The sequence below is a fragment of the Pseudochaenichthys georgianus genome, chromosome 22, assembly GCF_902827115.2.
Source record: "Pseudochaenichthys georgianus chromosome 22, fPseGeo1.2, whole genome shotgun sequence".
NCBI classification, from domain to species: domain Eukaryota; kingdom Metazoa; phylum Chordata; class Actinopteri; order Perciformes; family Channichthyidae; genus Pseudochaenichthys; species Pseudochaenichthys georgianus.
Genome location: NC_047524.1, coordinates 17,076,203 through 17,093,408, shown reverse-complemented (window position 1 = coordinate 17,093,408; position 17,206 = coordinate 17,076,203). Strand labels below are relative to the sequence as shown.

Genomic DNA, 17,206 nt, shown 5'->3' with positions numbered 1-17,206 from the left:
GTGAAAACATGTGAACTCATACTGCTCGTCTGTGGACAGCACAAAGGTAGGCAACTCGTCAAAGGGAGGACGCTCAGGGGTGAGGGAGGCACAGCACTGTCTCAGATGTAATCACAAACTGTATGCACCTTACAATTATTTGTGCTATGTGTCGCTCCTCCTGCGCTCAGTTAAAGTGAAGTGCATAAGGGCCAAACGCAAAGCTTTAGAGCTAATTAAACAGCTTCCCATTTGCTTAAACTGGATGTTTTATAGACAAAGAAGATCTGTGATTAATTGCTTTTCCAATTATCTCTTAGGGTTTTCACATGATATCTGTTCATACTCTGGTGTGTTTGCTTGCTATTTCCACTTGCGGAAAGTCATCTAAACACACAAGATTTAGTTTTTAAACAATTGTGATATTCAAATGTTCTGAATAATGATATGTCAGCACTTACATTAAATGTTTAATGCCCCTTGGATGTAACAGCTATCAAATGTCAGCACTTGTTATTCACATAATATGAAGTGTGATTAGATTCTTCCTAACGTTGAAAGACATCTGGAAACAGTCTCTTGGACCTACATAAATGTACAATAACTTTATCACCCCTTATAAGCCTAATGGAAGCTACAACCACTGTTGTTATCTTTAGAGGAAGGTCCACCCTGTTCCTGTTCAGCAGTCTGAATAAACAAAAAGGTTTCAGTAAACTAGAAGGCATCACATTTAACCGATTTTACAAAATGCATTCATGTCAAGGACGCCAAAAAGACTATAGTATTGGAGACTCAAATATGATCAACATAAGAGCAATATTTTTTTTTCATGCTTTTTTAAAGTTTCAAATGAGTGAAATCACAAAACATGTATTAACTGCCTCTCATTTAGTTGCATTTTCCCGTGAAAGAGATACCATCCAAAGTAATTCTTTATTCAAAGTTATAAAGTGAAAACCCTGTCGGATCACGACTTTTGACGCAAGTGGTCCCGCCTGGTGGAGCTCAGAGGCTGCAGTGAGTGACAGCCCGGCTCCACGCCACGGCCGCCCACTCTCACACAGACTGCGTGACTCTTAATTGTGTAACGTTCATTGACGAGTCAGCACAATGCTGCCGAGACCGCGGGGCCCAGCGGAGCGATGAGATGCTCCCATCGAGGAGAACACAGATGGACAGCCTAGTTCAGCCGCTCGTCGCCCAGTACCTCGCCATGGGATGTCAATCAAAAGAAAACAGCCAAAACGAAAGTATAACGTCGGATGAAAAGGGAAAGGACGATGCGTAAGTCTCATAATCTTTTCGTGGTTTTTATACAGGACTTTCTGGCGTGTATAGGTTGCGCATAGGTTCAACCGTTTCTTTATTATGTGTAGTTATCGGAGTTGTGTTAGTGACTGTTCTTGGTTGTAAATGAACAGGCGCCTCTTTATGTTCGTGCGTAAAACTAAATTGATGCTGCCGGATGATTTTACGCACAGGTTCTTTAATCGCAATTGCTGTTACTTTCTGACATGCTAAATTTAAAACAGCCATGTTCGAACACATTTTTGTTTACTGGTCACACAACAGTTTAAACTGGATGTCCGCAATCAACCGGTATTTCCCCAAGTTAAAGGAAGGAAATGAGAACAATGAAAAGCTAAATTCCAGGTGGGGGGGTGGGGTGGGGGGTTAAATTCAAACAATGGCTCCAATTTCTTGTGACAATTACGCAGATCGTTATGTGTCATAGCCTGTGGTCTCAGAAGATTATAGTTTGAAACTGCTGCACGTACAAAAGAGAAAGGCCCACTTTCATTACAACAAGCCCTCTGTTGTGTTTTTTTAAGGAGGGTGACTCCAGGATGCAGCTCCAGGTCTAGAGTTTCTCCTCCAGGCCGTCCTCACAGGTTTCACAAACCCAGCCCGGCCCAGCCTGTCCCCACTAAATCTATGATGTCCCTGGGTCCCCTCACCAAAGGGGGGAGCTGGGAGGAGCTCATTCAGGCCTGTCTGCAGTCTTTTGGTAAGTCCAGCTGACCTGCCTTGGCACTTGTGTTGAGTTTGGGCACACAGGTGTGTGCTCCATGTTTATGCAACAACAATATCTCCCTTTTCTTTGGAATGTTCTGTTTGACTCATGCTTTCCTGCACTACTTGACTCTGTTATGAGAAACAATAAGATAATAAGCCTTAGTTGACGTGAAATCCCATTTTGTTGTGGTTTCCCAGAAGACTCTGTTTTTCCCACTCCTCTTGCAAACACTCAACAAGTTTGGGCAGGCCTCTAACGAAAAGGAGTGGGAAGCTTTGCATTTGAAAGTGAAATGGGATTCCTTAACACTGCTGAATTAATTTGTGTTTAATGTAGGATGTTATGTTTTGAAGATCTTACTCATGCTTCTAAGTCAAATTTAGTTTGATTTTACCTGTAAAATATCAAGTATTTGATTGATTATTATATAATTTCCTATTGTTCTACAGTCACTGTATTTACGATTAAAGTATTGATGATTCATTGTAAGCGATATATATGGAGGTTTCTTTAAATGAGAAAAACAGCATTGATTGAGTAGGCTGTAGCTGGATCAATCAAGCAATGATCATTGGCTTCATCAAGTTGACTGGAGTGCTCTCAGAGTTATGGTGATTGCGTCTCTGAAGAGACAAGCTTTCAAATTGCCGTTGCCTGGTTACACAAATGGAACAGGAGCAATGGAGAGGCGTTACAATGGAGAGGCGTTACAATGGGCTGTGCATAAACGACATCCCATATCTGTGGAGCGGTAAACCCAGTAGCAAGGACAGCCTGCTGTTAATTTCAGATTCATGAAGGGAAGATAATTAATCCGAGGAAGAAGAGTTAAAATCCAGGATCAGTGTCATAGCATATTGATGCTTCAATAAGTAATTTCAGTGTCACTGCACATGATGGTATCTGACTGTGTACAGTGTGTGTTGACTGGGGATGTCCTTGAGCAGCTTCTCCTGATAAAATAGAACATAGCCTCGCTTCTCTTGGCCCACATCACAGGCGAACCCCTAAGGTCCGCGAGTCCTGATGCCACCTTTTCAAATGTGAGAGTACACGTAAGAGCTATTTGAAGGATTACCTGATGGCAGCTTCAAGCCTCGCTAAACCAAAAGGTCAGCTCCCCTAACAGTGGTCCTCAGATGCTGACCAGCCTTTGAAATACACAGCACTATGAGGTGTGGATCAATAGCTGTTGACATCATCATCATCGCACCTCCTAAACCGCTCTGCACCAAACAGGCAGTGTTGGCCCAATGTACGTATTCAATTATTTTGTATTTATACAGGTTTTCATTTTTATTAGATATAATATTTCTTACATGAAACCCATCATGTTTCAAATGTGTTCATTTGAAGTGTTTTTCCATTGAGTAATATTGACATTGGAATAAATTAATCTAAAATCAGATTCAGGTCATAAATCAATCTTTTGAAAGTCTTGCAAATGCCAACACAATAGAAGAAGCTTTATAGAAGTACTGTTCGTCTGACATTTCAATTTAAAATCTCAAATTAATCGGTCACATCTATTTTATAACCGAAAGCTTTTCAGATTATCGTCATTCAGAGGAGGATGGAGAAACTGCTAACAAACTAGCAATGATACTTTATGAATTGTATTTCTTTAGTTTTGGTTAATGTAGAGTAATCTTGAATTTCATTACCAAAAAAAGTCAGAAAATCTTAAATTGAATTTGCCTCAAGCTGTACAGTAGGAACCCTGCTTTCTATCTATACTTTATTCTACTAGCTCACTTTTAGCTTGCTTTCTAACTAGTTTGCACACTTCTATTTAAGTGGTGTCCAGGTGTTGTATAGCTCTTCTATATATTTCTTAAATCAAATCCTGAATTCCTGTTTTATAAAATAAGTCAGAATTCTCCACAATCTCTGGATGTACGCCCTGCAGTGGTACTCTCTGCAGTACCGTCAATCACTGCTCTAAAGTATAAATTCAATCAAAAGTCTGTAAAGTGAGTCCTGATTATTATAGAGACGTTTTTACAGAGAACACAGAGATAACCATCATTCTGTGTCTGACTTGGATTCCCTCTAAAACAAAGAGACCATCCAGTCTGCTCTGTCAAAACAAGGAAAAGCGACACGGAGCTTGGAGAGGGTGATAAATGTCTGAGATAACCTTACAAGTGGGCCGGGTGCTGCGTGCCCTGGCTGTGTTTATCACCAGACAGTATCACACAGATCCAGTGAAGCGGTGGCAGCTTTCCTAATTTTCCAGTCAGGAACAGACAGTGCGGAGGGGATTTCCTCCTGCAATTAACCCTGCGCAGAGAGGGTTAGTGGTCGGAAAGTTGTGAAAAAGAAGGATGGAGCAATTGTTTACCTGATGGAGAGTCATGACTTCCTGTTGTGCATTTGCCATAGGATTGACTTTGAACTGAAGAGTATACATTGGTAATTTAGGTAAAACAGGTTTATAGCCCAGTTCACCACAAATGTTATTTTCACTGCTAGAAATCATTTAACTTCCCTTCTCCTTTACTCTCTTAATGACTTGACTGGTGAGGTAATGATATTCACTGGGTTTGGCTGTGTGTTACAAATAAATACACACCCCATGCAGGCTATGAGGGCTGGATTAGTCAGCTGCGGCTGGAGTGGTGAGTTGCTTACAGATAACAAAGATTAGAAAACATGTTGCCATGGCGTCCGAGATATTTCCAAGGTGATATGGTTTAAAAGTGGGTCCACAGATGCCTGATGTCCTTGATGGTGTCAATATACTGCTACAGCTTGGAGGAAAACAATTCTCAGCTGGAGAAAAACTCACAGATGTTTCTTGGGCTTTCAATTTGTCAGTACAGTGTGTTCTCTACATATTGTAGGAATAATGTTAACAGCCCCATGATGTATACATAATGTTTCCAAAGATTCAATCAAATGCTCTTCCTTTTTATGTCAGCAACTAATTCACTGCACGTAGCTGTGGTTTTGAGTTTACTGGAAGAGAAGTGGCTTTGTTGCTTTGCTTATGCAGGCATTACAATGCGTTTCTCTGCTATTAAAGGTCAGACCTGTCATTGTGATGGCATGTAATATTTCAGACACATGTAGGCTCATTTCTTTTAATGGTCAACACAGGGAAGTTTATTACTCTGTGAGTCTCAAGATGTCAGTTGTAGAGTAAAATAAGACTATCAAGATAAGAAAAGGTGGTCTGGTTACAAAGGGAGGAAGTGAGATATATACGCAAGGAAAAAGGAAGTGAGAAAGGTGGTGAGACGAGCAAGCTGCAGAGGTTCACACAATCAGAGGGAAAGGGGTCTGTGAATAGTATGATGAAATGTGTTAAGTGTATTCATCATGCATTCATAACCATGTCTTATCCATTGATGGAAATGTTTACGTTATGATTTTCACAGGTTATAATCGTGACACATAATACGTTTTATTCAGTGTTGAAACGTCATATAGAAGAACGGTTATTACTTTCATTAAGTGTCCTCTACCCAGTCCACATTTTAATATAACATAATCCTATATGTAATCAAAAGAAACATCTAGAATAATCTATGAACAACTGCATCCACAGGTTTATTTGCAAAGAGTGGCTTACCCATGAATTTATCCCAAATAGTAATTCATAATAAAAATAAATCTGAAGAAAAAGCTCCTTTTTTCCATTTTGGGGACAACAACTACTACTACTGCTAGTAGTACTGAAAGCTACAGCAGCTAGTTTTTTGAGATTATTATTTAGCCTTTTTCTTAAATTAAGTTAGATTCCACTGATTATGGTTTCATAAACAACTCAACTGAATTACCTTTAATGCAACATTTATATTTTAGTGGATGCCTTCTGTGACTTGTGCTGCTGTTGTGTTCGGCGCTGTTTCTTAATTGGAGCAATGAGGGTACATTTAGTTGTGTGCATTTTGTCTTGCAGACTCGGACGGGTGTGTGTGTGGGAGCAGCCACCTGTTGAACATCACCCTGACCATGCACCGTATCCACATCTCCTCGAGTGACCTGCTGGACAAGCTCACTACTCTATATCCTTTCAACATAAGGCTATAACTGCTATTTACTTTTATTTAAATGAATCTTAAGGTACAACATTTACGACATAATATACAAAACTCCCCCCAAAATGAGAAAGGCTGTTGAAGAAGTGGTCACATGCCTCCATCAGCACATTGCTTATAATGCCAATCTTTTGAGCACCAAATCCAACATTGGATCTTTCTTGTGCTGCTTTTCTTTGGTTGTCAACAGCAACGGGCAATCAAGCTTGTACTTGGCTCACAATGCAGCCTTTAGCTGTCAGTAAATGTGATAGGCAAGTGGCAGCTCGTGTTTACTCCTGCTCTCAGTCGCTGTGCACCATTTACATCTCTGTCTTTATAAATTCCCTCCCCTCTCCATCATGCACTTAATAATAGTCTGTTATCGTAATGTCAATCTACATTTACATATCCTGGATTCATTTGCAGAACCTGTAGGCAACGGGACAAGATTTTTGTATCGGAAATGTATAACTTTTGAGCAGGCTGTGGTTGATTGCTTGTAAGCTAAAGAGGCAGAACTCATTGACCAACATTTCGAGACCTATTGACTATATTCTGACAATGATTAACCTTTTGATCAGCTTAAAAAAATTAATTGTATTAATAATTAGCAGCATAGGAATAGGAAGCCTTGGTCCAGATATCTGCTGGCTATTCCACACCCTTAAGGTTGAAATTACGTCAGACCGATAGTGGATGGCTTCCAGGAAAGTCCTTTGTGTACCAAGACTCATTCAAAATGTTCGATTCTGTCTCTTTCATCTTCCCGTATTCACACCCAGAGTTTTTTTCCCTTTTGTTGGCCTTGTGACTTGAGTGAAGTGCCTGTAATCTAGTCTTCCATTCAGGAAACAGCAGTGGCGTTACAAAACCTCTCAGAGGAGCCTACTGGCCCCAGTGATCAGCCTTGGCGTTTCAGGTGTTAATTACCTCTGCCTCATCACATACAGGCCCACTTCAGCTATAAATAAACACTGACCCTCTATTGCTTAAAGAGGCCCATGCTCACACGAACCCACTTCATAGCATGCAACGCCTAATGCCCCTTGCTATTTTTAACCCTCTCATTCTGAGCAGAAGACCCAAAAGGACATCAAATAAATTCAGTGAGTGGGTTAGGATGAGGGAAGAGACACGGGGGCCATTAACAGCCTTCTTCACAGTCTGGCTTTGGGATTGCGTGGGCAGTTCTTCTGCTCCCATGACGCAATTAGCCTTTTTATGTGCATCACTTCAAGCTGATTTCTGCCAATTGCGTGTCAGTCTGTTTCGTAACATAAGGACATGCTTTTGTGTGTACTGTATATAGATTGGTAGGGCAGTGTTTTTGTGGGAAAATATATGGCAGTGCGCTGACGACATTGATAAAACATCTCCCACCTCTAAACAATGCACATTAATCAACAGTTGTTCCACTGTATATGAGGCATTGATTGTGTCTTCTCTTTGTACATTTTGTTTTTCACTTTCTCCTGTATGCCAGAATGATTCATTCTGTGATGCTCATCAGAGTTTTTTTCTCCATGCAGTCGCCTCCTCCCACATCACCAAATGCCACTTCTGTTCGCCTTTTAGTTTAGTTGCTGTATTTATTTTTTATTAATGAGCTGTTTGTATAAAAGATGCCCTGCAGACGAACAACACTGTTGATTAGGTTCTGCCCTTAGCAATGTCAAGGATCAGCAGATACAATGTTCTCCTAAAACGTGTAGCTGACTCCTGACGTAAATCCCAGCTTCAACTTATAGACAATATAAAAACACACTTTTCTCAGATAATAATCAGTCAACATCGGCTTCTTAACCAAAATCCCTCACATTTAAAACAGCGATGGATAATGAGCAGCCGATGGAGTGCCAAAGGATATGCTACCTAATCAGGTCAGTTTAACACACTGATATCATTGTAAGACTCTAACTGCAGTTGTGTGTTCAGCGTCACTCACATGGTATCCTCTCTGACTTCCAGGCATTGGATCCAGGAATTCTGGATGATGTTCCGGTTGAACCACAGCTTGTCCGACAGCCTGGATGAGTTCCGGGAGATGATCCGAGAGCAGGGCCAGGAGCATCTTTGCGCTCTCCTAGAGACAAAATGGATGTAAGTGTTAGTCTCTGACCAGCTGGCAACTGCGAAATAACGCGCCGACACTACAGTACGTTTTTTTGTTCAGTCACGGAAAATACTGAAATCAGTCACGATCAAGACTTACAGACGTTGAACTGTGCACTGTAAAACTTCAAGGCTGCTAATGTAGCTGTCAAGATAGATCAAACATATTTGTTTCACATGGTTTTAGAAGACAGAAATACGTGATGTGTCTTCTATTAAACAACACCTAACCGCTTTGCTACCCATTGACTGTAGATGAGTTATCAGTTCATCTGTCTATTATTTTCTATAATAAACTATAAAAGAAAACTTAAATAATCAGCAAATATTCACATTTGAGATGTTGGAACCACTGAACTGGTGAAATATTTGTTGTTGAAAAAGTATTTTAAATAGAACTTAAAATATGACTTTCCAAGATAAAAGTTAGAATTGGCAAAAATGCACATAATTCAGTGTATTGGTATCTTTGGAAGTGTTTGCTTCGTGACTAAAAGCTTAAAAACAATGAAAGAAGTTGGGCCACATAACCATTTCAGTTCTGATAAACACAACCATATCGTTGTATTTAAAACTATAATTAGCCAGTTTAAGAAGTCATGCTATCCTTTGGTGATTCTAATGTTCAATGGTGTGTGCTAGAAGTGAGCGGGACTGGTCGTGGAAGGCCAGCCAGAAGATCAAAGCTAACAGCAGCAAAAAGAGGAAGGTCTCTCTTCTTTTTGATCACCTGGAGCCCATCGAGCTGGCTGAGCATCTCACCTTCCTGGAATTCAAGTCCTTCTGCAGGATATCAGTGCGTATATTCCAGTGTATATAGGTTGTCTTTTACACATTCGTGATTTGTTTATTTGTCATGCATCTCTTTGATCTGAATACCGTTAGTTATTTCCTCCCCATGGGAAATGCCTTGCCGTTTCCGTGCAGCAGTTAATGCTCCTCTCTGTGCCCTCTCAGTTTATAGACTATCAGAATTACATTCGAAACTGCTGCATGAAGGACATCCCCCCTATGGAGCGTTCCATCGCCCTGTGTAACGGTGTCTCACAGTGGGTTCAGCTGATGGTGCTGAGCAGGCCCACCGCTCAGCTCAGAGCTGAGGTTTTCACCAAGTTCATCCACGTGGCACAGGTAGTGGTTTTACTCTTACACTTTCTGTTCCTGGTTGAAAAATGGAACTCCGTTTGACACATTTCCTCTTTGCTTACATCTACGTGCTATTGTTCAAACACCTTATCTAACTAATGACAGTCTATTGTCACATCCTGAACGGCTCTATAGATGCTACATAATTGCCACTGCAGTTGCATCATGAATATTCACAGAGGTGGTGATGATTCTTAAGAGCTCTGATGCAGGCTTTTAGCAAACCCAAAGATTTTTCCAATAGAAAAATATTAACTGAATGAAGGCTAATGGAGTCATCAAGTGGAACACACTTAGATGGCGAAGAGTTTGAGGAAGTGGAAAAAAGGGACATGACTCATGAGTGCAGGCCATAGGTGCAGACCCTGCTTGTTCAAATCATTTCATTGTAAAGCTGCATGCAGCCTGCTGGGAAGAGGTGCCCCGGCTTCAGGGAGCCGTTAGCTTGTACTCTGGAGGACCTCTTGCACTGTTACACTAATGCACCAGTCTGCTGCTGCTCACTGCTGTCAACCATAAAACCCATGGGTGTGGAAACATAATTTCACACCATAATGCTCCAGTGACAGCACGAATTAGAGAACTGAAAAGAGAGGGGAAACCACTTCCAAAAAAGAGTGAGATATCAGAGCGCAATAAGAAAAAGCCAACAATGTCAGTGGCTTATGTAACTGCAGTGAGGTGGATTATATAACCAGACCTACCTGGAACAAGTTTAATTGTGCGTGTTTATGTGAGTGCGCGGATAGACTGATGTGTGTGCTCTTTTTTTTGTGTGCATCCACTAGAGTCTACATCTTATGCACAATTATAACACACTAATGGCAGTAGTGGGAGGGCTTTGTCACAGCTCGATCTCCAGACTGAAGGACACCACCTCACATGTATCCAGTGAGGTCACCAAGGTAAAGTGAAACCAACTTACATAAAATACAGCTGATAATAGAGCCAATCCATTTGAATAAATAAAATATAATTTTTTTCACTCCCCAGGAATTGAACGAGATGACAGACATGCTATCCTCTTGCAGAAACTATGACAACTACCGACAAGCTTACAACAGGTGTACAGGTTTTAAAATCCCTATACTGGGCGTCCACCTCAAAGATCTGATTTCAGTCAATGAAGCCATGTCAGACTATGTGGAGGACAACAAGGTGAATGTCCAGAAGCTCCAGGCACTCTACAGCCACATTAATGAGCTGATCCAGCTCCAGCAGATCCCTCCCAGGCTGGATGCTAACAAGGACCTGGTCCATCTGTTGACGGTAGCCCAACATTTCTTTAAGATTCCATTAAAAATAGCTATTTAGCTTCATGTAATTCACTAGATTGTATTGAATGCAAGCACAGATGCAAATGAGTGCATTACAGCATGTGGATTGTCCGTGCTCATGTGGGTGTGATGAGAGTCTATGATCTATGAGTGTGTGGGTGATGAACTGAGTGTGAATGAGAGCGAGTTCAGATTGTTATATTGTAGTGCTAGCTGTGTCGGTGCTTTAGTCGTACTTGAACAACAGAATGCCCATGAAAAAACAACAGCTAAACTGTGACCTAATATTACGCTCATCAAAACATGTTTCAAGGATAATCCAAGTGTTTACATGTGTCCTCTCCTTCCCTGCAGCTGTCCTTGGACCTTTACTACACTGAGGATGAGATCTATGAACTGTCTTACACCAGGGAACCCAAGAACTGTAAAGCACCTGTGAGTTATAGAAGCAGAGACATTAAAGTTAACAACCAACTGAGAGTTAGATGGAAAGATTTGTACCACTTTCATGTTTGTATGCTAAATATTTTTGGTGTAGCCAAATATATTAGCCGGTTAGTTTATATTAAGACGGGAAACTCGGGGAAGCAGCTAGCCTGTCAACTAGCTAGAAGTCAAATTAAATTGCCAAAAAAAGCTTTTAATGCTCAACTGAATAGTTTGACATTTTGTGAAACAGTTATTCTCTTTCTTGTCAGTTTGTTAAGAACTTAGATAAGAAGTTTTATACCACTCTCATGTCTGTATGCTCAATATGAAGCCAACAGCCAGTTAGACAGGAAATGGGGATCAAAGCAAAGTTAGCGTTTTTTATTCTTTCAGCTTCTGGTCCCATCTACATATTTACAAATCACGTGTGCCGATTTTCTCATTTTACTCACTGCCAACATTTAAAAAAAAAAAAAAACGTTTATGTCATGAGCATTAGTCAGCTTTTAAAAAATTGTTTTAGATCGCCAGTATTGTGTCTGAAAGCCGTTATTGGATTTGGAGTAAGAGAGCTGCTCACATGATATTGTTCATGTTGTTCAGGCTTGTTTTTTAATGACAAATCATTTTTCTATCAGCCAGCCACCCCCTCAAGACCTCCAATGGTTGTGGACTGGGCATCAGGAGTGGCTCCTAAACCCGACCCCCGAACCATCAGCAAACATGTGCAGAGAATGGTGGACGTAAGTGCTTCCTATTTTCTAGGGTAGCCTTGACGTTGCTTCTGAGCAAAGCTGTTTTATCACCATTATCAATCGTTTATTTTAACCATTCTTCTGGATGCTGCCATTTTGTCAGCTTGCTCTTGCACCTGTTGTACATTTAATAGTCATGTAACAATGGCGTTTGCCTCTTGTCTTTCACAGTCCGTGTTTAAGAACTACGATCACGACGAGAACGGCTTCATGTCTCATGTGGAATTTGAGAAGATTGCTGCTAGCTTTCCGTTTTCCTTCTGTGTCATGGACAAAGAGAAGTACGTTTTCGTCTGACAGGTCGAGCACGCACGCTCAGTTATGACTTCAGAGGAGAGGAAGAAAAAGTGGTATTTGTAGTGATGAGTGTAGCAACAGGAAACATAACCATAACCCTCACCTCTAAATATTCTCCGTCTTTTTCTCATGCACATCCAATGGTACATGATTCTTACAAGCCACAGAAGAACATGTGACCGTCATTTATACCTTAATATGAAAACCACTATAGTTGGTGATTCTGTTTTACATTACACAATGACAGAGAGGTATGGTGTTTACCCATGTGGCATGAGAGTGCACACACATAAATCAGGTCAGACATGACCAAACATTAAAGTGTGAAGTTAAGATATGAAAAGATTCTGTCTCATTTACAGCTCAATTTCTTCTGTTAAGTTATACTGTGTATGTGTTGTGGTTGTTCAGGGAAGGCCTTATCAGCAGAAAGGAGATCACGGCATATTTCATGCGTGCCAGTGTCATCTGCTCCAAACTGGGTCTTGGCTTTGTCCACAACTTCCAGGAGGCCACTTACATGAAACCCACTTTCTGTGACAACTGCTCAGGATTTGTAAGTCAGCACACACATTTGGTGTATGATAATATATAGAAACGGCAAGCTATATCACAATCTAAAAGCTCTTACCAAATGTGACGTTGTTTTTAGTTTTGTTTAGGCTTCAATGATGCAAATACAGTTGTGTTTTTCTTCACAGTTGTGGGGTGTTATCAAGCAAGGCTACAGATGCAAAGGTGATTCTTTCACTTTACACTATGCAACTTAAGCATGTTGATCGTTGGCCACATGTCAGTGTAATGTCTAAAAATGAGTAGAGGTACACACAGTGTCTCGTGGTGAGCAGGTAATGTGAAGCTATCTTAAGACGGTGTAGTGTGGTTTTCTGTGTTGCACACAGATAGCTGAACTTGCAGAACATGAAAAAAAAAAGAGGCTGCAGCCTGAACCACAGTTTCTCCCCCTCCCCCCTCCCCCATCCCTCAAAAGATCTGAAAGCTATTTGTTTGCCTGACAGTTATCATGCAGAGGTCTGAGATTTGCATTTTATAGAAGTGATAGTGTTCAAAGAAATGTCAGTTTGTAGATGTTCGACTAACGCTAGTTCCTGCTCTGACATGTTGTGTGCATTCTTTTGGCTTTCTCAGACTGCGGGATGAACTGCCATAAGCTGTGCAAGGACCAGGTGGCGTTTGAGTGCAAGAAAAACGCCAAAATGACCAACGCCATCGACAGTCCGACGCCAAGCACCACGCCTGTCAGCATGGGCCCCTCTGAGGGTGGGTTTGAGTGATGGGGTCCATTACCAGTACACACACACACACACACACACACACACACACACACACACACACACACACACACACACACACACACACACACACACACACACACACACACACACACACACACACACACACACACACACACACACATACCATGTATACATCACTTCGGGGGACATTACATTGACTTACATGCATTTCCTGGAGACTTATCCTAACCTTAACCATAACCAACACATGCCTAACCCTAACCCTTACCCTTAACCTTACCCTTACCTTAATCCTAAACAAGCCTTCACCCTAAAATTAATGATTCCCCTCATGGGGACCTCCAATTTGTCCCCATAAGGGAGGCGAGTCCCCACACATGACTGTGTAAACAGATGTAGGTCCCCACAAGTATAGTAATGCTAGGCCACACACACACACACACACACACACACACACACACACACACACACACACACACACACACACACACACACACACACACACACACACACACACACACACACACACACACACACACACACACACACACACACCACAATAACACCTTGCATGTCACCAATCATTAAGTCCTTATAACAGGTGCCACCTGGCAGTGTTATTTCTTGTAATCACTGCCTGCCACTTTGCAATGAAAACAATAAAACTCATAATTTACCCGATTTCACTTCAGTTTTCTGCAGCCGAGGACACAGGGTCTATTGTCAGGGTGATTTCCCTTCAGCTGTCAGTAGGAACCGTTTCACTTACAGTAAAACTGAAGCTACCCACCTGCCATGAGAAAGCTGCTATATTCAGAACAAAAGGACTTTCGATTTTACTTTTGAATGTATACACCAAAACATAACTGAAAAACAAGGGGGCTATATTAGCACAGCCCCTCTATAAATGAGTCTGTGTGACGTGCTATTCCTCATATGGTTTATCTGGCCTTTGTTTCATATGAGAGAGTTCAGTATTTTTGTTTTGTGGTTGTTGTCTAGTGAGCTTATTCTCCTTTTTAATGAAAGGCTGAGAAGTTTAGACAGTCAAGTATATTTTCCATATGAAATGATTACTAATAATGGTTTGCTCTCCAGGTTCAGATGAATGTCCTTTCCCCTACCCGCCAGATGAAAGTAAAGACTGGAGCCCAGACTCTCCAGTTGCTTCCCATTTGAGGCCTCAGAGGGTCCATAGTGGCACCCAGACAGATGGACCCCAACTCTCCACTGCAGACCCTGAGGCAGGCGGCCTTCAGCCTTGTCTGCTGGTCCCTGCGGTGCCCACGCTCAACTCGTGTCCCAGCCCTGTGCCCCAGAGGAAAGTGCGACACTGTGCCAAATGGGAAAACAGATCGTCCGTTGCACTAAAGCCTGTAGAGCCAGAAGAGGAAAACAAACCCACCTATGAATCTCTGGAAACGGTAAGTGTCAGTTCTCCTAACAAATGCAAAATACACCACAGTTACTGAGCTTCTTTAACATGTTCTGTGTCTTTCCCAGGACAACCAGAGGCTCCAGAAAGCCAACGAGACACTACGTAAGAAGCTGAGGAAAGCCGAGCGGGAGGTGGAGACACTAAAGACACTGCTCAGGAGGAACGCTCTCCACCCTGTGGAGGAGGACTCCTCCTCCTAGAGCCACACACTGGTCCTCCATAGAGAGTATGGTGCTGCCCCCCTATGGCAGCATGTATACATCTAGCTTCAATGTTTCAGTTATTGGTTATAAATAGTGAGTATTTTATTAGTATAATGCCAGTCAAGGTGTTTTAATGCTAATATTAGACAGTCAGTCAAAGAAAGCCTGTCAGTATGTCACCAAATATGAGGACATTTGTGAAGTGTGTATGGATATTTTGAAACCAGCTAAAATACACAAAAAATGTAGAAAATAGCATTGTTATATTTATAAGAGTTTTTAAGTAAGCAGAAGGAGCCCTTTTACTGTAACGGACCGTTCACAACATACTGAAACTGAGTGCCATATATTTTAGTGAAATAATGCAGAATTTGTTAGACTAAATATATTAGACTAAATATTTATGTTAAACATAAAATGAAAAACAGAGGAAAACAAGAAGTTTATTGTGTATATCACAGGTGCATCATTATTATTATTATTATTATTATTATTATTATTATTATTATTATTACTATTACTATTAAATAAGATGGCCTACTGATAAAACAGCAGAAGAAAGGTTAGAGGCTTCAGATATTGCTCTGTATCATTGTTCATATGAACACAAGATGTTGTCAGTGCTCCTTTTAATATTTATTTTCTCAAACACTACACAATTCACATAGAAAGTGAAACAGAAATGAACTTTTTGTACACCGTACGGGTTATGCTTTTGTGTGTTGGCATCATATTGATACTTTAATTTTGTATTGTGTAGCTATGTTATGTTACGTTACGTGGTCCCTTGTAGCAGTGTTGTACTGTAAGTCAAGATACATGTGTTTACAATGTGTATAATTTACTTTAAATACAAAGTATACACAGTGCTATCTTAATTAGACAAGATTGATCATTTTTCTCAGTATTGTTCTTTTATTGTAATAATAAATACTGTATTCTATATAAAAGCATTGCTTGCCTTGCGTTACTCAATCCGAGCACTGGGCGTCACTAAAGCATCATAATATTTGTTCATCCTCTCAGTCATGATTATTGACTCGAGTTTTAATACTGGGATTTGTACTATAAATGTTGCACTATAATTAGCTTTCTTTGTTTCACCTCAGACATGTTTGTTAAATAAAACACCCCCAAAAATAACCCTTATCTGATCGTTTTCTCTACTTAAAAAAAATCATTGTGTAAGTTTAAAAATGAGGAAAGCAGAGTTTTCAAAAAACAAAGGTAGTTTATTTATTCTTGTAATTTTCAATTTTACAACTCAAATAAAAAAATAAAAATAAGTCATTCATTCTGATGTATTGTCAAACCAAACTAAAGATTTGCACTGACCAAAAGGATGTAAGCTAAAGCCTTTTTGCTTATTAAACCTACCATATTTACTTAAATACTTTGTGTAGCTTCCTTTAGATTTAGATTATCTAGAAAATGGTGGAATGATGAATTTGGATACCCTTAAAACCAGCTGTGACACCCTGTTGTCTTGAGACTGAGCCAATCTGCCCTGCCCCTTGGGCTTTGCTGCTAGTAATGAGTCATGAAGCTTAGCGCAAGTTCAATAAGGAAGACCTAACACGAGTCACTTACACGTCACTCGATGGCTCCCTTCCCCCCTCATTAAATATGAGGGCGTCACCCCTCAGCAGCCAATAGCTGCACATGCTAAATTCCTTAAATGCCTGCTCTTCCTCCCTGTCAGTTGTCATTTGCAGATGACCGCAACCCGCCTCCACCCCTCTCGCCTCCAGTCTCCTCCAGGACAAAGCTAAACCTTCCTTCTTCAGACCGGTCTCACCTACTCAGCACCACCACCAGTGTCTAGACCCCGGGGATTTCATCGGAGCGGTGCTTTCCTTCCTGAATGATTATCCTGCAAACCGGGGCCTAATCGCCAAACACCATTACATTCTCCTTTTGTATTATCATGGCAATCATTTTATTCATCCATCCATCCATCTTCTCCCGCTTATCCGTGGTCGGGTCGCGGGGGTAGCAGTTCCAGCAGAGAGCCCCAAACTTTCTTTTCCCTGGCGACATCAACCAGCTCTGACTGGGGGATCCCAAGGCACTCCCAGGCCAGCGAAGAGATATAATCCCTCCACCTGGTCCTAGGTCTACCCCTTGGTCTCTTCCCAGCTGGACGTGCCTGGAACACCTCCCTAGGGAGGCGCCCAGGTGGCATCCTAACTAGGTGCCCGAACCACCTCAACTCGCTTCTTTCGACGCGAAGGAGGAGCGGCTC

The 17,206-nt window shown here is 41.2% G+C and overlaps 1 protein-coding gene across 2 annotated transcripts; it reads left to right on the top strand.

The window, feature by feature from the left end:
• Positions 1–1,012: 1,012 nt before the first annotated feature.
• On the top strand, positions 1,013–15,911 carry LOC117467730 (RAS guanyl-releasing protein 1-like). Of its 2 annotated transcripts, none has more exons than XM_071207194.1 (17): positions 1,013–1,266; positions 1,815–1,990; positions 5,907–6,014; positions 7,847–7,907; positions 7,996–8,127; positions 8,785–8,935; positions 9,097–9,270; positions 10,074–10,190; positions 10,279–10,554; positions 10,917–10,997; positions 11,630–11,734; positions 11,918–12,027; positions 12,455–12,599; positions 12,745–12,781; positions 13,193–13,324; positions 14,419–14,744; positions 14,824–15,911. In XM_071207194.1, the coding sequence occupies exons 1-17, from the start codon at positions 1,130–1,132 to the stop codon at positions 14,956–14,958; spliced, it is 2,403 nt and encodes an 800-aa protein (XP_071063295.1). In that variant the 5' UTR covers positions 1,013–1,129; the 3' UTR covers positions 14,959–15,911. The 2 variants fall into 2 exon arrangements, with proteins under 2 accessions (XP_071063295.1, XP_071063294.1); XM_071207193.1 differs by having other exon boundaries at positions 8,782–8,935.
• The last annotated feature ends 1,295 nt before the right edge of the window (positions 15,912–17,206 follow it).

Excerpts from the sequence above, each read along its gene's own strand:
- LOC117467730 (XM_071207193.1), top strand. The coding sequence starts at position 1,130 with ATGCTCCCATCGAGGAGAACACAGATGGACAGCCTAGTTCAGCCGCTC. Across the intron at positions 6,015-7,846 it reads GGACAAGCTCACTACTCTAT|TTAAAACAGCGATGGATAAT; the intron begins ATCCTTTCAACA and ends AATCCCTCACAT. Across the intron at positions 7,908-7,995 it reads AGGATATGCTACCTAATCAG|GCATTGGATCCAGGAATTCT; the intron begins GTCAGTTTAACA and ends TCTGACTTCCAG.